Source organism: Oncorhynchus nerka, linkage group LG11 (assembly GCF_034236695.1).
Source record: "Oncorhynchus nerka isolate Pitt River linkage group LG11, Oner_Uvic_2.0, whole genome shotgun sequence".
Lineage (NCBI taxonomy): Eukaryota > Metazoa > Chordata > Actinopteri > Salmoniformes > Salmonidae > Oncorhynchus > Oncorhynchus nerka.
This window is the reverse complement of record NC_088406.1, coordinates 62244395-62265468: the sequence shown is the minus strand read 5'-3', so window position 1 is coordinate 62265468 and position 21074 is coordinate 62244395. Positions and strand designations below refer to the sequence as shown.

The window sequence follows — 21074 nt, the reverse complement described above, 5'->3', positions numbered from 1 at the left end:
TATATCCATCCTCTGTTCTGTCCCGGAGTTCATTTGAAAGCTCACGGTTGGGTGTTTGCTTTGCAATTCACCACCCATCAGAGGAACGACAAAATGTATCCTGAAATCATGTGAATCACTACAATTTAACACAGGTGGAGGCCAATTAATTTGGTGTGTGATTTTGAAGGTGATTTAGGATCGCTAGTACAAGGCAGGTGGACACTTGTCCAACCAAGCTATCAGTTCACAATTTCCACTTGGAAGTTGTGGGGAAGGATGTTGAAGATCAGTGGATTTAAAAAAAATAATTTTAATTCCAGGCTATAAAGCAACAAAAGGTGAACATTTTAAAAGAGGATGTAGACTTTCTATAGGGACTGTGTGTGTGTGTGTGTGTGAGATCTTGATGAAGGGGGTGAGCGTGCTCACACGCAAGCATGGGGTCACGGGTGGTTACCACTACAAACACACGAGTAAGAGTTGCACCTCTTTATTTGGCTTCTCAGTCATAACATAACAGCAAAAGACGGCTGCAAAAAGCACTCCTGGCTGTCCCGGCGTAGACATTATATAGAAGGCATGATAAGTAGCCTGGTTAAATCAGATTGAACACTGCTCACCAATGAAAACAATGTTGAGTGTAGCATTTACTCTGCTTCAACCAGGCTAGATAAGAACACCCATTTCATACAACTGACACTTGAGTCAAGTCATGGTGACCCTTAGATGCAATTTTCACAAATACAAGGGACAAATTAGTTAAATGCTGATATGACGAGCTGTGTCATTCGTTTGATGTGCAAGCCTATGAAAATGGGCCCTACAGAAGAGGCTCTCGACCTTCTAGTTGATGCTTGCCAGTGAGATATCGCCCCGGTTTCATTACCATATCTAACCCTTCAGTGACTATTGGAGGCCTGGAAGGAATAGTCTAAAATCAAGCCTCCGCTTTCACCTATCTATATTGCCTTCGTCTATACAGTCGTTTCAGTTCATTGAACACAGGAATGAGCTAGGGGCCAAAATGATGGCCACTATCCCAACTACACTCACTGATGCCAATGACTTGGGCAAATCATTAGCTCTGTTCGACTGACCAAAAGGCAAGTGGCGTTGGGGTGATGGTTGAGTTAAGGGCAAAACCGTCCATTACAAAATGTCCTAGCTTAAAATATACAGGACTCCAAAGACAGATTAGCAAATGAAATGTAATACAGTAATAATAACATAACAATAATAGATACAAGTGAAGATAAGGAGTAAATAACTTGGATAGTCATATATAGAACATTAATAAGGGTAAATGAGAAAGGGGTGAACAAGAGGGATATGGTGGAGACTGCTCTAGTGTCCATACATATCATATATCTTATGATTGTCTCCGAAGTTGATGTCCCAGTCATACTGCCAGAAGTGGAGGATCTCCTGCGTATTCCTGTGCTTTCCTGTGTGTGATGTAAATGGCTGTTTGCAGTAGGGGGGAAAGCTGAACATTGAAAGTCTGTTGGTGTGGAGGATACATTTGTGTGGGTGTGTAATGTCATTCTACGAATGATAAGTGAATCTAGATGGAGAATATGTGCCATGCGAGTGGCGTGTGGGTTTTGTGAGGGCATCCCGAAAGTGATGTTTCATGGGGAAACTGAATATGGCTTTGATGTGTGGATAAAACTAAACGTGTCAGCAATGTGTCCACAAATGCTCCTCCTCTCTTCTTTATAACAAAAATAAACATCTTCTTAATTCAACCCTAAAAGAGGGCATAACAGTTTTAGACATTCAAAAAGTACAACATTACATAATTAGTAATTCAACACTAATAAGGGATGAAATAGTGGCAATTTAAAAATACATCAATTAGTGTAAAGAAAGATGGATTGTTAATTTCACTAGTAAAAGAAAGGGTAGATATTTTCCTCACACCGGGTAATCTGATTCTAGATCTGGGAAAAGCACTCAAATAGCGTTCATGTAGGACTGCTGATATAGATTAGTTTGGCCTTTTAGATTAAAATCAATATAGATTATATGGACGGGGGGGGGGGGGCCTGATCCTACGTTAGCACTCCTACTCTAAGATGCTGTTTTAATATGGGCCCAGATTCTAAGAGAAACTTCTAGAAGGTACTCGGCTACTCACCGTGGTAGCGGTGGCCGGGGCGTTGCTGTCGTAGCTGAACAGACTCTTGTAGCGGCCCTTCTCCTCCTTCTCCTTGGAGCGGATCCTCTCCTCCATGGCCCTCAGCTCCTTAGCCACCGAGGGCCCCAGCGACGGGTCCAGCTCCACCACCTTGGCAAAGTCGGCCCGCGCCTCCGTCTCGTTCCACACCGCCGCATGGGCCTTGGCCCGCTTGAAGAAGGCCTTCACGTTGTCTGTGGGGGTGGGAGGCAAGAGTGTGTCAATGGGAAAGAGACGGGTGTGTTCAAATGTTTACACACAGTTGAGCAGCTGGTAGTAAGCAATAACAGATCAAAAGGACTTGTCATTCACTAGCAACAAGCCTGCTGTAGACCGATAAAACAGAACAGCAAAAGTAACAAATGTTTATTTTTAATTTTTTTAAATATATTTTTTAAATGTTACCCCTTTTTCTCCCCAATTTCGTGGTATCCACGAAGGTTGCCGGGTGCACGGTGTAGCCTCCGACACATTGGTGCGGCTGCCTTCCGGGTTGGATGCGCGCTGTGTTAAGAAGCAGTACGGCTGGTTCGACAGCGCGCATCCAACCCGGAAGGCAGCCGCACCAATGTGTCGGAGGCTACACCGTGCACCCGGCAACCTTGGTTAGCGCGCACTGCGCCCGGCCCGCCACAGGAGTCGCTGGTGCGCGATGAGACAAGGATATCCCTACCGACCAAGACCTCCCTAACCCGGACGACGCTAGGCCAATTGTGCGTCGCCCCACGGACCTCCCGGTCGCGGCCGGTTACGACAGACCCTGGGCGCGAACCCAGGGACTCTGATGGCACAGCTGGCACTGTGCCATCAGCACCCTAACCACTGCACCACCCGGGAGGCCCCCAAATGTTTATTTTTAAAGGGATTGCCTTAAGTAATGACAGTGCGGCAACAAATTAAACATTCGCTTTCAGAGCATAGCTTATTGTTATGTGAATTCAGCATATTCACTTGATCCTAGGGCAGGGCTACACCTTGAATGTATTCATAAGTTTGTGACTCACCCTCGTATTTGGAGAGGATGGAGGAGCAGTGGTCCAGCACCTCGTAGTACTGACCCTGGATCAGCTGACACTGGCAGTAGTTCAGCATCAGGGGCGTGATCATGAGGTCCAGCTTGATCCACCCCTCATCACCTGGACGCTCCTAATTGGAGGAGGGGCCAAGGATTGGGAGGAGTTAGACTAGCCACTTATTTAGTGGGGTTAAGACAGGGAATGTTCTATAGACAGGGAATGCATAGATCTGCTTGTCATGTCAAATGAGAATGGCTAGTTATCTCAACTAAATGAAAAGCATTTGTCTGAAGTGCTCTAAATGTTACCCTATTAAATAAAAATACCCCCAAAAAGCATGGGGACCAGGTTTGAAGTCAGAAAAGTTTACCTTCATCTGCAGGTTCTTTAGACAGGCGATGGCGTTGTGGTACTTCTCAGCCGCCTCCTTCACGTCGCCCTTCTTGTACAGGGCGTTACCCTCCACGTGGATCTGAGGCACCACCTCCAGCTTCTCGTCGTCCGTCATCGCCCAGATGTCCAGTCTGAACGAGCCGGGCGTCAAAACCTGGGAGAGAGGCGTCAGTCGTATTATTCCATCAACATGTATTTATGCAGTGAACTGACAGAGGCATGAGTGCTACTTGGGTGATAAAAGGGTTAGAAAACATTTTGATGTTGTGCTTTTAACAAAAACTGTTGTCACAAAATGCTTTTACAGTAACCAGGCTTCGAGCCCCAAAGAGCAAGCAGAAGCACAGTGGCAAAGGAAAAACTCTCAAGGACATAAACGTTGAAAGGAAGGGTGCCATCCTCCTCGATGTCGTGGTCGAAGGTCAGAGTTCATTTAAACATCTAGGTGAGACAGATGTCCATTTACTTAATGCCCCAAGCAAGGAAGATGCTTTGCTCTAAGAAATACGCAGTAGCACCGTGGCAAAGGAAAATTCCCTGGATGGAAATATAGAAACCTTGAGAGGAACCAGACTCAGCACATGGAGACAAAATAAGCCCCCCCCCCCTCACCTCCATGAGCTCCAGGGTGAAGACCAGGGGCTGAGGGTTGGCCTGGAGCTTGTCGAGGTCACAGTGGCCCAGGGAGTGGTGTGAGTGGATCTGAGCAATGCCACAGCAGTGTCTCTGGCCCTCCAGGGGGTCCTTCCCTGCACTGATGTTCCTCAGGGACTGGGACACCAGCGGGTACAGGGCTGTGTGCTGCAGGGAGAGAAAGAGAAGGAAAGAGGATGGTTACATTACATTCACTGGGACAAATTGAGGGTCTGGTGGTTATGAAAGTACAATTAACGCAGTTCTCTAAAACAATTAACAAAACATATTGACTGTCAAATTCCATAACGGTCAATGTTTTTGCCACACATTTGTATGTGTCTGTAATCCATCCAAGTCAACCATGTTAAGTTGGGCGACCCACCTTGACGTCACATGTGAAATCTGCCACCTCTCCCTCCCTCATGGTGGCAATGACTCGCTCCCACACGGCCAGCTTGAACTTCTTCCCCAAGATGAGTTCCATGGGCTTGCTCCGGCCCCCCATGGTCCTGGAGTCATCCAGCACTGTGCCATCGCACAAGCTGGAGCGGTAGTGAAATATCACCTGTTGGAAAATTGAGGGGATAGAATGGAGAACGGGTATTACACAAGTGGATAAATCATGTAATACACTGAACAAAAGTGCAACATGTAAAGTGTCCCATGTTTCATGAGCTGAAATAAAAGATCCCAGAAATTGTCCATATGCACAAAAAGTGTTTTTCTCTAAAAAGTTAAGTACAAATGTGTTTACATCCCTGTTAGTGAACATTTCTCCTTTGTCAAGATAATCCATCCCCCTGAGGTGTGGCATATCAAAGAGCTGATTAAACAGCATGATCATTATACAGGTGCACCTTGTGCTGGGGACAATACAAGGACACTAAAATGTGCAGTTTTGTCACACAACACAATGACAAAGATGTCAAGTTCTGAGTGAGCATGATATTGGCATGCTGACTGTAGGAATATCCTCTGGAGCTGTTGCCAGAGAGTTGAATGTTAATTTCTCTACCATAAGCCGCCTCCAACGTTGTTTTAGAGAATTTGGAAGTACGTCCAACCGGCCTCAACTGCAGACCACGTGTAACCACACCAGCCAAGGACCTCCACATCTGGCTTCTTCACCTGCGGGATCGTCCGAGACCAGCCATCCGGACAGCTGATGAAACTGTGGGTTTGCACAACCGATGAATTTCTGCACAAATGTCCTCACCAAGTGGATCTACATGCTTGTGGTCCTCACCAAGGTCTTGACCGTACTGCAGTTCAGCTTCGTAACAGACTTCAGTGGGCAAATGCTCACCTTCGATGTCCACTGGCACGCTAGAGAAGCGAGCTCTTCGCAGCTGAATCCCAGTTTCAACTGTAGCGTGCAGATGGCAGACAGCGTGTATGCTGTCGTGTGGGCGAGCGGATTGCTGATGTCAACGATGTGAACACAGGGGCCCATAGTGGTGGTGGGGTTATGGTATGGGGCAGGCATAAGCTACAGACATTGAATACAATTGCATTTTATTGATGGCAATTTGAATACACAGAGATACAGTGACAAGATCCTGATGCCCATTGTCATGCCATTCATCCACCGCATTCACCTCATGTTTCAGCATGATAATGTACAGGCCCATGTACCAAGGATCTGTACACAATTCCTGGAAGTTGAAAATCAAATTAAACTTTATTTGTCACATGCGCCGAATACAACAGATGCAACTAGTCCGGGTTGCCATTTGATTAATTGTTCAGCAGTCTTATGGCTTGGGGGTAGAAGCTGTTAAGGAGCCTCTTGGTCCTAGATGCTTGCCATGCGGTAGCAGAGAGAACAGTGTATGACTTGGGTGACAATTTTTGGGGCTTTTCTCTGACACGCCTAGTATATAGGTCCTGGATGGTAGGTAGCGTGGCCCCAGTGATGTACTGGGCCGTACGCACTACCCTCTGTAGTGCCTTACAGTCAGATGCCGAGCAGTTGCCATACCAGGCCGTGATGCAACCGGTCAGGATGCTCTCGATGGTGCAGCTGTAGAAATTGAGGATCTGGGGACCCATGCCAAATCTTTTCAGTCTCCTGAGGAAAAGGTGTTGTCGTGCCCTCTTCACGACTGTCTTGGTGTGTTTGGACCATGATAGTTTGTTGGTGATGTGGACACGAAGGAATTTGAAACTCGTGACCCACTCCACTACAGCCCCGTCAATGTTAATGGGGGCCTGTTCGCCCTGCCTTTTCCCGTAGTCCACGATGTCCCAGTTCTTCCATGGCCTGCATACTCACCAGACATTTCACTCATTGAGCATGTTTTGGATGCTCTGGATTGATGTGTACGACAGCGTTTTCCAGTTCCCACCAATATCCAGCAACTTCGCACAGCCATTGAAGAGTGGGTCAATATTCCACAGGCCACAATCAACAGCCTATATGCAAAGGAGATGTGTCGTGCTGCATGAGGCAAATGGTGGTCACACCAAATACTAAATGGTTTAAAAAAATAAAAAATAAAGTAATGTTATCAGTGCCCAACATACGCAAATCTATATTCCCAGTCATGTGAAATCCATAGATTCAGGCCAAATTCATGTATTTCAATTGACTGGATTTCCTTATATGAACATGACATTTTTTGTTCAGTGTACATGACATGCATTGTATTGATGAAACGGGGTTTTTTCTGTTTTGTAACAGTAAAATGTGTCTCTACATAATCACTTCCCAGCAGGCCGAACATTATTATATACAAACGTTGGACAATAAATGCTGATAAGAGTGAGCTGGTGAAAGGTTTATAATGCATGTCTTTCACAGATTAAAAAACTCCACATAAAAAGAAATTCGCGATTTTATCAACAGGAAAAGAGGCATAAATTCACACTGATTATCCAACAATACTGTCGATCATGCCGAATATCCAATTAAAACGTATAACTAATGTTTACCGACCAATAAGAGACGAACATCAATGAAAATGTGTCCATCCTGTAAAAGCCCCGCCCTCTTACAGTTTCACCAAGACAATTATCGTTTTTGCTCCAACAATGACTTGTTAGCTGATAATTTCTGTAAATAACAAACTATAACTCTGTCTACCAGAATTAACTAATATAAGGTAATGTATGCGTCACCTCTGAACATGTAAAACCTCGATAATTACGCTCCATGCTAACGTTAGCAGCTAGCTAATAATGCTAACCAATTTAGCCAGCCATACGCATACAAAGCTACTCTTTGAACGCGGATTAAATGCAGTATTTTATAACTCACCTTGGTCCCATCGGGAAACGTTGACAGATCTCCTTTGCCAGGACTGATCACTTTCTTCTGAATGCCTTCTGCGAGTAGCTTGGTAGCCAGTTCCTCCATCCTTGTTTCCCCGAGTGTCAAATAGCAGCCGATTGCCTATCTTCGGGAGCTCGAGAGAAACCAACACATACATTGACGTCACTGCTGACGGCTAGGGACTTCAAGCAGTTTTGTGATTAGATTACCTTCTACCAGTTGAACGTGATTGTCCATGGATTATTTTTCACCACTCTTCTCCAACATTGATGTTGTTAAATTTTTCCTACATATGAACATAATGCTTTTCAAAAGCTTATTGTAGCCAAAAATCTGATTATTGGATACTCTTGCACTCAGAATTGATGAGCTACACACAAGTGCAAATACTCATCCCATTCATTAAAATCTGGGATATGCTGCCCCACAACTACATCAGAAAAATACCTAATACTTGATCGATAAGTTTGGCACCAAGTGCATAACAGCCATCCTAAAATGCCCATACTATTCGCATTGCATTACTGCAACACCAGCGCTACTAACAAACAGACTCATGGAGACCTTCTAAAAGTAATATACAAAAAAAACATTTATTGTAGTTTCACAGTCATTATTTACTCATGAGACATGACAAACAGGGCAAATCAGACTCCCTTCTCTTCCATACAGGATGTGCAGGAAGCTTATTGAGGCACAAAGTAGTGGTTGAGTCCGTAGTAGTGGTCAGTATAAAGACAGGGTAAAAAGGTTTTACAAAATAAGAAAAAACATCCATGGAACAATATCTTTCTGTTACATAATTGAAAAAAGTATGATTCTGGAAATTAGACAAAAAAAAGGTGTAGTGCAATAGGTCATTTTTCAAAATAGGGCAAGTAGAAGAACTTGAAGCCTCTTCTTCCCCGAACCGCACAGCTGATGTAAATCACATGGTACACTGAGGGAGAAGGAGAGAAAACAATAACCACACTGTTTTAATAATTTCTGTAGTAAATATATGAAGGTATAGTAGGCCGTCATTGTAAAATAATAATGTGTTCTTAACTGACTTGCCTAGTTAAATAAAGGTCAAATGAAAATAGTAATGCACATGTTGCCTGTACGTTATTTAATCTGCAGATTACTTGTATCAACATACAGTGACAAGTATGTGACAGTGGGGACTCCTACAGACCATTACAGGAATGTTTAAGTTAACATTCCTCCCAAATGCACTGTCCAGACATTATGATTAAAAAGACAGGAGAAAAGCATGAAAGACGTGTGAAACATAAAATACATTGGACAACACAACCAAGTCAAGGTAAAGTAGCTATATACCCCCAGGAATGAAGAGAAGAAATCCAGGGACGAAGAAAATGGCACTTGAGACCCCTGTGGAAAAGGTCAAAGATATAGTTGTCAAAGCCCACAGTAAAAGACAACCAACCAACAGACATCTTCACTGATTTGTGACAACACACCCCACATTAACTGAGTCTCTTACCTGCATCCGGATTCAATTGTATTACGACACCAGTGAAAATGAGAGCTGAGAGAAAGAAAACATGGAAATTGAATGAAAAGGCAATATCTCATGATAACTAACAACAGATATGAGAAGACAATAAGGAATTAATCTGAGGAAATATTTGGGGCCATGAATACATTACAATGGCTGACAATCGGTGGTAAAAAAAACAAGACATATCTATAAAATATAAAGCGCCGTACACAAACTAAATGTTCGACTGCAGTGTTCCCCAACCCATTCCTGGGCTCCGCGCAATTTTTTTTTGTAGCCTAGTAATAACACACACAATTCAATGTATCAGCAAACCTTTGGTTAGTTGAATCAAGTGTGTTAGTGCTGGGCTGATACAAAAGTGTGCACAACTTGCGCGTTCCCCCAGAAATAGATTGGTGAAAAACACTGTTGCAGGAGAATCATGGGAGGTGTCATTTCTTTCAGCAGAGGCGGTGTGACTTACCGACTCCAGTGACGAGGAGAAGGAATGAAGCGAGGACCACTCTTCTGTTCTTCTTCACCAGAGGATGAGACGTCCATCTGAGGAAAACGTCAGGGTTTTTGTCAGTCGTTGTGGGTGATTGAGAGTGTTGGTGTGAGAGTACATCCTTGATCTTATGCATTATTGTGGGCATGGTTCAGTGTAAATGCCTTCTTGTGAATTACTGTTTGTGTGCGTAATTAAATACCCGCAGCACTGTGCAGAGAGCTGGGTGACAGAACTCAAGGTGCTGAACGACCACTGGGAGCTGCAGTAAGACAGAGTAGCAGGATCACTGAGGGGGAAAAAAATGGAATGTTGTACATCTTTATTGATAACATAGAAAACAAGGAACACACATTAACATTTGAGTATGCCATCCTCATCTAGGTAATACCAGATGCAATCACAACACGCCAATGAAGACACACCTGATTTTGAATAAGTTATTGAAAGAGGAATTGCCATTGCTGCCTAAGACTTCTTCATTTTCCAGATTCTGTGCGAGCAGAGAGAGTAAAATGTTAGGTCACCACCACACATTACACCCTGGTATCACTTTGTGTGTGTAAGATGGGGCATCACCTGGTACTTCAGACTGCTGCTGTGGTCGGGGGAGCCAACCACAGCAGAGGCCGGGTGAGTCTGGGGTTTGGCAAAGGACAGGGTACCGAACGTCATCTCTCCCCCCTCTCTGTCTTTCTCTCGGCCCTTCCATCCTTCTTTCTCTCCATCGGACACCCCTTCGTCCTCTCCCTCCAGCACAAACGCATCATCGATACTGAACTGCGTTGCCATAGCTGGCGGTTGCCAGTACTCACACCTTGCTGCTGCTTTGGTTGATATACACTGTGGGTTGAGGGGGAAATTCAGCAAACAATCAATGTACAAAAGCAGATTTTCTACTCAAGGGCCATATATGTGGACGTCAACATAGGGCTCTGATCTAGGCTAAACTAAAGTTATGGGTTAAGTGGATTCGTCTTGTGTTATCTGTTCGACATGTGTGAAATAGACATCATACAGACTTTGGATTAATGATTAGCCACATTGAAGTTTAGGCTGTCGTTTTCAACATAGAAAATTCTGCGATATTTATTTGATTTTTTTTTCCATTCGTATTTGTAACGTTCATCTGAACTAAACAGATCTTGCGTAAATCTTTGATAAACCAAATTGTTTACAACTCCATTCACTGTACCCGCCAACCCTGTGATTTGCAAACTCGTTTTTCGTATATAAGGTCATTAAGCGGCATACGTTACTAGTAACGTTATTCGTTTGAAAAACGTTATAAGTGGTAGAAATAACATAAACAAAAAAAGTTGCTGACTAATAATCACAAATGCGTTTGTCGTTAACGTACATTATCTGAAGCTCTGAAATAAATTATTGGAAACATTTAAAAGCAACTTTTAATAGCTACTTTAGCACTGTTGCTTTGTCTACATTGTTTGGTTGCACTGCTCCGCTAACGGCTGGCAAAAACTTACTCTTTTTCAGGCGATTTTACTTTGACTTTCCACTTTCAAATAATTACATTATTTACTGTAAGCTTTTGTTTGCAATATGTCATACAAATCACAGCATACGGACAGGAAAAACTTCCCAAAACTTTAGGCTTCGTATTTGCATCCGGTTCCGGATTGAACATGACTGAGTGAAAAGTATTGGGATTCTAATACGCCCAAAATGAAAAGACTCTACTAATCGATCACTGACTTGCAATGTCGATATATCATGAACTTAGGGTAAAAAAAAGTATTATCCACAAAATAACACATGAATGTGTATTTTCATTCGTTCATGTTATGTTTATAGCATAACAACAAGCGGCACACGGAAATGTTAGATTGATGCATATTTGTAAAAAATAATAATATAATAACTTTATCAATGCTAGTCAAGATAAATATACATAACTATACAAAAAAATACGAAGATAAACTTTAAATCATAAACAGTAATAATACTGGAAAAATATACTGAACAAAAAAATAGATGCAACATGAAACAATTTCACAGATTTTACAGAGTTACAGTTCACATAAGGAAATCAGTTAATTTAAATAAATTCATTTTGACCTAGTCTATGGATTTCACATGACTGGGAATACAGATATGAATCTGATGGTCATAGATACCTTCAAAAAAGGTAGGGGCGTGGATCAGTATTTGGTGTGACAACAACTTGCCTCGTGCATCTCCTTTGCATAGAGTTGATCAGGCTGTTGATTGTGGCCTGTGGAATGTTGTCCCATTCCTCTTCAATGTCTGTGCGAAGTTGCTGGATGTTGGCGGGAACACACTGTCGTACGTGTCGGTCCAGAGCATCCCAAACATGCTCAATGGGTGACATGTCTGTTGAGTATGCAGGCCATGGAAGAACTAGAAAGTTACTCTAGAAATGAAATTTTCAGCTTTAAGGAATGCTGTACAGATCCTTGCTACATGGGGCCGTGCATTATCATGCTGACACATGAGGCGATGGCGGTGGATGAACGACAATGGGCTGGGATGGATCTCGTCACGGTATCTCTGTGCATTAAAGTTATCATTGATAAAATGCAGTTGTATTCGATGTCCGTAGCTTATGTCTGCCCATACCATAACCCCACCACCACGGGGCACTCTGTTCACAATGTTCACATCAGAAAGCCGCTCACCCACATGACGCCACATACAGTTGAAGTCAGAAGTTTACATACACCTTATCCAAATACAAGGTTACGGGGCACTATTTTCACGTCAAGATGAAAAGTGTGCCCAAAGTAAACTGCCTCCTACTCAGGCCCAGAAGCTAGGATATGCATATAATTGGTAAATTTGGATAGAAAACACTCTAAAGTTTCTAAAACTGTTAACATTATGTCTGTGAGTCAAACAGAACTTATTTGGCAGGCGAAACCCAGAGGACAAACCATCCAGGAATTATTTTGAGGTCACTCTCTTTTCAATGGGATTTCTATGTGGATCTAGATTTCTAAGTCACTTGCTTGCAGTTCCTATCTCTTCCACTGGATGTCAACAGTCTTTAAAAATCGGTTGATGTTTTTATTTTGAGTAATGAAGAAGTAGCCCAGTTCAAAACGAGGGTCGAGTCTAGTGTACTGATGTGGTTGGGGGGCGCGACCTGAAAGCTCGCTCCACTTTGTTTTCGTCCTGTATTGAACACAGTTTATCTCGTCTTAAATTTGATTCATTATTTCCATTTAAAAATACCTCAAGTTGGATTAGGAAAGTTGTTTGAAATGTTTGGATCAAGTTCACAGGTATTAGATACTTTGTAGTCATGTTGCGCGAGTTGGAACCGGTGTATTTTCTGAATCAAACAACAAAAGGACCATTTGTGATGTTTAATGGACATATGAGTGCCAACATTAGAAGATCTTCAAAGGTAAGGCATGAATTATATCGTTATTTCTGACTGTGGCTGGATTAACAAGAAGTTAATCTTTAAACCGATGTGATGTAAAACACTTGTATGATTCATGAATTATTGTTTTGAGTATTTCTGTTTTTGAATTTGGCGCTCTGCTATTTCACTGGGTGTTGTCAAATCAATCCCGTTAACGGGATTGGCGCGCGAAGGGATCACTAAAAAGTTCAAACTCAGTTTTTCACAATTCCTGACATTTAATCCCAGTAAAAAAATCCCTGTTTAAGGTCAGTTAGGATCACCACTTTATTTTAAGAATGTGAAATGTCAGAATAAAAGTAGAGATAATGATTTATTTCAGCTTTTGTTTCTTTCGTCACATTCCCAGTGGGTCAGAAGTTTACACACACTCAATTAGTATTTGGTAGGATTGCCTTTAAATTGTTTAACTTGAGTCAAACGTTTTGGATTGCCTTCCACTAGCTTCCCACAATACGTTGGGTGTATTTTGGCTCAGTCCTCCTGACAGAGCACATGCTTTTTAAGTTCTGAACACATTGTCTACAGGATTTGTGGTCAGGGCTTTGTGATGGCCACTCCAATACCTTAGCTTTGTTGTCCTTGAGCCATTTTGCCACAACTTTGGAAGTATGCTTGGGGTCATTGTCCATTTGGAAGACCCATTTGCGACCAAGCGTTAACTTCCTGACTGATGTCTTGAGATGTTGCTTCAATATATCCACATAATTTTCGTGCCTCATGATGCCATCTATTTTGTGAAGTGCACCAGTCCCGCCTGCAGCAAAGCACCCCCAAAACATGATGCTGCCAACCCCGTGCTTCACTGTTGGGATGGTGTTCTTCGGCTTGCAAGCGTTTTTCCTCCAAACATAACGATGGCCATTATAGCCAAACAGTTCTATTTTTGTTTCATCAGACCAGAGGACATTTCTCTAAAAAGTATGATCTTTGTCCCCATGTGCAGTTGCAAAGCATAATCTGTCGTTTTTTTACAGCGGTTTTGGAGCAGTGGCTCTTCCTTGCTGAGTGGCCTTTCAGGTTGTGTCGATATAGGTCTCGTTTTACTGTGGATATAGATACTTTGTACCTGTTTCGTCCAGAATCTTCACAAGGTCCTTTGCTGTTGTTCTGGGATTGAATTGCACTTTTCTCACAAAAGCACATTAATCTCTAGGAGACAGAACGCCTCTCGTTCCAGAGTGGTATGACGGCTGCGTGGTCCCATGGTGTTTATACTTACGAACTATTGTTTGTACAGATGAACGTGGTACCTTCAGGTGTTTGGAAATAGCTCCCAATGATGAACCAGACTTGAGGAGGTCTGCAATATTTTGTCTTAAGTCTTGGCTCATTTTTGTTTGATTTTCCAATGATGTCAAGCAAAGAGGCACTTAGTTTGAAGGTAGGCCTAGAAATACATCCACAGGTACACCTCCAATTGACTCATATGTTGTCAATTAGCCAGAAGCTTCTAAAGCCATGGCGTCATTTTCTGGACTTTTCCAAGCTGTTTAAAGGCTTAGTCAACTTAGTGTATGTAAACTTCTGACCCACTGGAATTGTGATACAGTGAATTATAACTGACATAATATGTCAGTAATTAATTGTTGGAAAAATTACTTGTGTCATTCACAAAGTAGATGTCCTAACCGACTTGCCAAAACTTTAGTTTGTTAACAAGAAATTTGTGGAGTGGTTGAAAAACAAGTTTTAATGACTCCAACCTAAGTGCGGTCTGCGGTTGAGGCCGGTTGGATGTACTGCCAAAATCGTTTAAATAATATTGGAGGTGGCTTATGAAAGAGAAATGCAAATAAAATTATGGCAACAGCTCTGGTGGACATCAATACTTGACATCTGTGGCATTGTGTTGTGTGACAAAACTGCACATTTTAGAGTGTCCTTTTATTATCCCCAGCACAAGGTGCACCTGTGTAAAGATCATGCTGTTTAATCAGCCTCTTGATATGCCACATCTGTCAGGTGGATGGATTATCTTGGCAAAGGAGAAATGTTCACTAAGAGGGATGTAAACAAATTTCTACAAAACATTTAAGAGAAATAAGCCTCTGCATATGGAACATTTCATTTTCTTTTATTTCAGCTTGTGAAACATGCGTTTATATTTTTGTTCAGTGTGTATGGGAGCTTTTGCCAAATAACCATGTGATTTTCGGGTACATCAACCCGTACAAAGTGCAAACACACAAGACCACTAATCAAACAATAAACAGATAAGTCATTCGTTTTGGAGAGAGCAGGGAAGGGAAGGACACACACATGCTGAATACAAGCAGTAGATGAACCCACGCAATTAGGACGTGAACCATTTTTTTCCCCCAGTAGAGAAAATATATCGTCCTCCTTAGCCTATTTCTGATGCTGTAATATTTGCAAGTGACCTGCAGTGTGAGTACACTTTTTTTTAGATGCCTTTCTAAAGATCTACCGATGACTCAATCATGATAGGCCTACTGTTATAAGGATGTCATGGTTAGTTACTCTAGAAATAATATTTCTGATATTGTTTGTCTATATTGTTATAACTGCAAATGCTATGTCTAATACTTTGCTTGTTGCACTGAGAAATAAGGCATAGGGGTGAATGGCCCACCGGATTAGGAAAGAATATGTGAATATGTGCCAAACGAAGCTTGCTTTTGTGTTCTATTGATTTTTTCCATTTCCACTGCCCCTTTGCCCGCTATGTCCCGCCATCCCTTCCTACCTCTTCTCTCCCCCTCTATCTTTCTTCATCTTCCCTAGATGAAGATTTCAGTCCTGTCGTGCGTCTCCCTCCTGCTCGTCTTTGAGGTAAACACAAAGAGCCAGTTTCCTGGAGAATGATTAAACACACTCTTGGTCTGAAAAGCATGCTAAATAGAGAATCTCTGTTGAAAATGCTTTTTACTCCCGGGTTACAAAGAGTAGGATTTCTGTTTTACATCATAATGCATATGCTATGATAATATGGACAGGGCAGACCTGTCGCTAGATCAGCAGTTCTACTCTAAGACACTTTTTGAATTCGGGCCCAGGAGTGTAGGCGTAAATCTGGTTCTGGAAAAACTGGCCCATTTTGAATTGTAATATTAATCCCTATTTTTTTTAGGACAAATGGACAAATGCTAATGTAGCACAGACACCTCATGTACCTTACAGCCTCCACCTTCTTGTTTGGTTGCCCATTTCTGTCTCTCGATCCAGCTTTTCTCTTCCTCGGTTGGGGTCCTGCATGGTGTACCTGGCTCCACCCTGGTCATCCCATGTCTCCCTGGCCAAAAACAACAAAGCTTTGCTGGGGCTAAGATCTCCTGGAAATACAATGACTCCCTGGTTCCAGACTACCCAGAATCCTCAGAGCAACTCAAGCTCTCCCCGGATGGCTTCTTTCTGGAAATCTCTCCTGTCAGTGTAGCCAACGAGGGGGAATATGAATGTGTGATCAAGCAGAATGATATAGAGTGGCAAAAAGTGCACATAGTCCAGGTTGATGGTGAGGACACATACTGCCACCTATTTTCATCACAACTGCCTGTGACGTGATGTAGGCCTTTCTTGAAATAGACACTCGGCTTGTGGTTTTTACACCCAACTTTATAAAAAAAATCATGTTACAAGTGATTCACTTTGCATTATTTGTGTAAAGTGTGCATACATTTTTATACTTAGGAATGAATCTTTGAGTCCATGTTGAGGAGAGAAACAGGACGACAACTTGAGCAGAGGGTTTAGATCACAATGAGTAAGGCATTTAGTCAATTTAAACATACAGCCCCAGAATTTCACTCTATTCAAAGATTGCAATTGTTAAAAACTGGTGAAATATGGGGCAATTGTTTTTGTTGCAGTTGAGCAAACTTTTCAGGTCAGCAAACATTGCATTCATTTTGAGGTTGGCTCCAGAAATCAACTCTACTGTTGTGCTGTCTTTCATCTTGGTGTCTATTCCTCCAGTGTCCAGCAGCTACATTCTCAAGGTAAACGAAGGGTCCACTGTGAATTTACCTTGTGAACGCCCACCATCCAGCAATGACCAGGTCCATTGGTACAGATATGATAAAGTGATGAGGAACTGCACACGGAAGCAGTTGAATCCTGCAGACACTGGAGAAATGGAGGATGGTGACAGACTAGAATGGCTTTTTGGCCCCTTTGAAAAAGATGTGACAATAACACTTTATGCGGTCAAAATGGAGGATGCCGGCATGTACTACTGTGAGACAGCTGAGGAGGGCAGAGACCGCAGCAACTTGAATACAATTGAGCTAATTGTGGAAGGTACGTTTAGCTAACCTTCTATTACGCGCTCAAACTTTTTCCTATGTATATACACACACACACGTTTGTTAAATTGGTGTAATTCACAAATGTAACATCAATTGGTTACGGATAGCCATAAATTATAATATTAGTTTGACATTTTTTTATTTTATTTTTTTTAGCCGTGCCCACCGTTCTTCCTTACTCCTGCGTTGGGTTCATGACCCCCTGGGAATCGTGTCAAGACGAGACCAGCAGGTCGTGGGAGGCCATACTAGAAGAATCCCTCAATGAGTTCTCCATGAAGCTTTATGCTCATCTCAGCCAATCGCAGCCCATGACAAACCTGCTCTTCTCTCCAATCAGTATCAGCGGGGTGTTAACCCACCTGTTACTAGGTAAGAAAGAGAGGGTGGGGTTTCTTTAAAAGGGAACATGGGGAGGGGTTGTCCAAGTGCACTCATACTCTAGACCTCTGTTTAAAAAAATAAAATAAAGCAACATTCTTGATATAAACTCTTACTGTGTGAATAATAGACTCATATGGCGCCAAGTAAAATACATACTGTATCATTCTATCTCTCCCTCTCTCTCTCTCTCCTCTCTCTCTCTCTCTCCCCTCTCTCTCTCTCTCTCTCATTAGGTGCTCGTGGCAAGACAAGGAGAGACATGGAGACAGCTCTCTGTCTGTCTCTCGACTTCTTCTGCGTTCATTCCGAAATGAAGAAACTGAAGCTGAAACTTCAGGACACACTGAAGATGGCCTCTCAGATCTATTACAACCCCAGTACTACCAGAGCACAATTAGTACTCATGATAATTATAACTTATTCTCCAGCTATAACTTCGAATTCTCATCGTACATTGTCAATTTAACCATGAGTCGCCGACACCCCTTAACTCACTCTCCCACATTCCCTCTCTCTCCCACCTCAGACATGAAGTTGAGTGAGTCCTTTACCAACCAATCCATGCAGTTCTATGGTGCGGATCCAGTCAAATTGACCAATAGTAGTGAGGTAAACGTGGAAATGATCAACAGTTGGGTGGCGAAGCAGACAAATAATAAAATAAAAGAGCTGGTCAACTCTGTTCCTGCCCACACCGAACTGGTACTCCTCAATGCTGTGTATTTCAATGGTCAGTATTGTGTGTATGTGTGTGTGTGTGTGTGTGTGGTGTGTGTGATCAAAGTAAGCTCTTGGTAAGCACCGATGCTCTATCTATCTGATAGACTTCATCCTATCTTAGCGGATTTGGAGTTTGTGGATTGAAAACATATCTGTTTTAGGTCAATGGAAGATGAAATTTGATGCAAAATCCAAGAAGTCTCCATTTGTGAAACTGAATGGTGATACTGTGAAGGTGCCTGTCCTCTACAGTGCCAAATACAAATTGGCTATGCAATACGTCCCAGCACTGATGGCACAGGTAACCATTTTGATTACATATTCCCACACCTACATGCATAGATACACTATAGGCAGTCACACACACAATCTACATAACGTTCTGACCTTGTCGTCACCCATAGGTGGCGATGTTCCCTCTCTCTGGCGAAAGTAGCCTGTTCATCCTGCTCCCGCCCACTGCCAAGCTCTCTGACCTGCAATTGGTGGAGGGGAAGATGACGGACAGGGCAGTGAGCCAGATGGTGGAGCAGATGAATCAGGTGTCTCCCCAGGCCACCGAGGTCACTCTGCCCAAAATCAAACTGGACGTCCGGACCGAGATGAACACCCTGCTAAGGAAAATAGGTCTGTCTGTATGGATGTCATGTCTATGTCTATCTGTCTGTCTTTTAGCTTACCTGCTGCCTGACTGCAACACTTTTGTTGCCTTTTGTTGTATCCACCTGATTCAATTCATCACCAAGCCCTTGATTGGTTGAACTAGGTGTTTGTGCTTGGCTACTACAAACATGTGCACGACCAGATGCAGGAATGGATTTCCCCAGGTCGTTCTAAGTCAACCTAAACCAACAAAACAAATTCAAATCATTTATATAACTCTGGCTTTTTTTTTGATTTGCCTCTCTCACTTCTTTCCCTCCCTTTCTTCGATCTCCCTCTATCCTTCCCCTTTTCCCTTCTGGCCCTCTTCACTCTTCATTCTCCTTCTCCATGTCCCCCTCCTCTTAATCCCCCACCTCTTTCTTCCCTTAGGTTTGTCGGAGCTGTTCGACAGCGCCAACCTGTGTGGCCTCTACCCCGACAACGAGTTGCTCCTGACGGACGCCCACCACCGGGCCTTCCTCTCCCTGACGGAGCAAGGTGTGGAGGCTGGTGCGGCCACTTCCCTCTCTTTCTCCCGCTCCTTCTCTTCCTTCTCAGCCCTCAGGCCCTTCCTGATGATACTGTGGAGCGACCAGGCCAAGGCCCCACTGTTCGTGGGCCGAGTGACCGAGCCGTGAGAGGAGGAGGAAGAGAGAGATGGAGCGAAAGTAGCATGCATATAGAAAAAGCCATGTTTGCAAAGGACAAGGACATTTGCAATAATATTAGCTGTATTACTTCATTGAGAGATTGTGCTTTTTGACGATACTGTACATTTAATCATCAGTACGTTTCATCATATAATATAAATCGATACAGACTCGTTCTAATGACATGTTCATTGTAACTTCGTAGAATGACTATCAAAGTGTTTTAATAGAAATGCTTGCGAGGGCTCGCTGTAGGTTGTCACAAAATGCATGACTTATCAAAGAATAAAAGGTGACATCTCTCCACGTGTGGTATGTAAATCTTTTTTTGGACAAATGTGCCATTTAAATCCCTCTTCTGTCCAAAAACATACACAGTAAGCCACTCAAATGGGTTCAGTTTATTTTGAGAAGTAGTTCCACAAAGTCACCACAGAATGGCAATCACACCGTATGTTCCACATAGAGATGGACAGTACAGGATGTCCGTGAGTACACGGGGATGCTGTAACAATAGTCCTCCCCCTCCACCCTGTCTATCCATTCCATTAATGTCATTAAAGGAAGACAATGTCAATATCTATGACGATAAAGGTTTTAAAGCAACAGCGATGATAGCTGTACCAGATTTGATTGATGATACCATATCAATGATATCAACCATAAAGAAATTGGCATTGAGTAATCTTAGTTACAATGTTAGTTACATATGCATATACAGTGGGGAGAACACGTATTTGATACACTGCCGATTTTGCAGGTTTTCCCACTTACAAAGCATGGAGAGGTCTGTACTTTTTATCATTGGTACACTTCAACTGTGAGAGAGACGGAATCTAAAACAAAAATACAGAAAATCACATTGTATGATTTTTAAGTAATTAATTTGCATTTTATTGCATGACATAAGTATTTGATCACATACCAACCAGTAACAATTCCGGCTCTCACAGACCTGTTAGTTTTTTTTATAGAATCCCTCCTGTTCTCCACTCATTACCTGTATTAACTGCACCTGTTTGAACTCGTTACCTGTATAAAAGACACCTGTCCACACACTCAAACAGACTCCAACCTCTCCACAATGGCCAAGACCAGAGAGCTGTGTAAGGACATCAGGAATAAAATTGTAGACCCGCACAAGCCTGGGATGGGCTATAGGACAATAGGCAAGCAGCTTGGTGAGAAGGCAACAACTGTTGGCGCAATTATTCGAAAATGGAAGAAGTTCAAGATGACGGTCAATCACCCTCGGTCTGGGGCTCCATGCAAGATCACACCATGTGGGGCATCAATGATCATGAGGAAGGTGAGGGATCAGCCCAGATCTACACAGCAGGACCTGGTCAATGACCTGAAGAGAGCTGGGACCACAGTCTCAAAGAAAACCATTAGTAACACACTGCGCCGCGATGGATTAAAATCTTGCAGCGCACGCAATGTCCCCCTGCTCAAGCCAGCGCATGTCCAGGCCCGTCTGAAGTTTTCCAATGGCCATCTGAATGATCCAGAGGA

The 21074-nt window shown here is 42.8% G+C and overlaps 3 protein-coding genes across 4 annotated transcripts; 1 reads left to right on the top strand and 2 right to left on the bottom strand.

Annotated features, from left to right (window-relative positions):
• Positions 1-456: 456 nt before the first annotated feature.
• Positions 457-7631, bottom strand: LOC115137288 (AH receptor-interacting protein-like). Its single transcript, XM_029673518.2, has 7 exons — positions 7466-7631; positions 4589-4771; positions 4183-4371; positions 3548-3724; positions 3166-3307; positions 2123-2355; positions 457-1732 (listed from the first exon to the last, which is right to left on the bottom strand). The coding sequence occupies exons 1-7, from the start codon at positions 7562-7564 to the stop codon at positions 1727-1729; spliced, it is 1029 nt and encodes a 342-aa protein (XP_029529378.1). The 5' UTR covers positions 7565-7631; the 3' UTR covers positions 457-1726.
• Positions 7632-8056: 425 nt separating this feature from the next.
• LOC115137289 (transmembrane protein 134-like) lies at positions 8057-11132 on the bottom strand. Of its 2 annotated transcripts, none has more exons than XM_029673521.2 (8): positions 10965-11132; positions 10057-10320; positions 9903-9970; positions 9680-9739; positions 9454-9530; positions 8970-9014; positions 8804-8857; positions 8057-8420 (listed from the first exon to the last, which is right to left on the bottom strand). In XM_029673521.2, exons 2-8 carry the CDS (start codon positions 10267-10269, stop codon positions 8338-8340), a joined length of 600 nt encoding a protein of 199 aa, XP_029529381.2. In that variant the 5' UTR covers positions 10270-10320; positions 10965-11132; the 3' UTR covers positions 8057-8337. The 2 variants fall into 2 exon arrangements, with proteins under 2 accessions (XP_029529381.2, XP_029529380.2); XM_029673520.2 differs by having other exon boundaries at positions 9680-9766; positions 10965-11131.
• Positions 11133-15108: 3976 nt separating this feature from the next.
• On the top strand, positions 15109-19861 carry LOC115137287 (plasma protease C1 inhibitor-like). Its single transcript, XM_029673517.2, has 10 exons — positions 15109-15280; positions 15638-15685; positions 16079-16367; positions 16829-17152; positions 17317-17532; positions 17778-17921; positions 18071-18274; positions 18426-18565; positions 18669-18891; positions 19300-19861. The coding sequence occupies exons 2-10, from the start codon at positions 15638-15640 to the stop codon at positions 19545-19547; spliced, it is 1836 nt and encodes a 611-aa protein (XP_029529377.2). The 5' UTR covers positions 15109-15280; the 3' UTR covers positions 19548-19861.
• The last annotated feature ends 1213 nt before the right edge of the window (positions 19862-21074 follow it).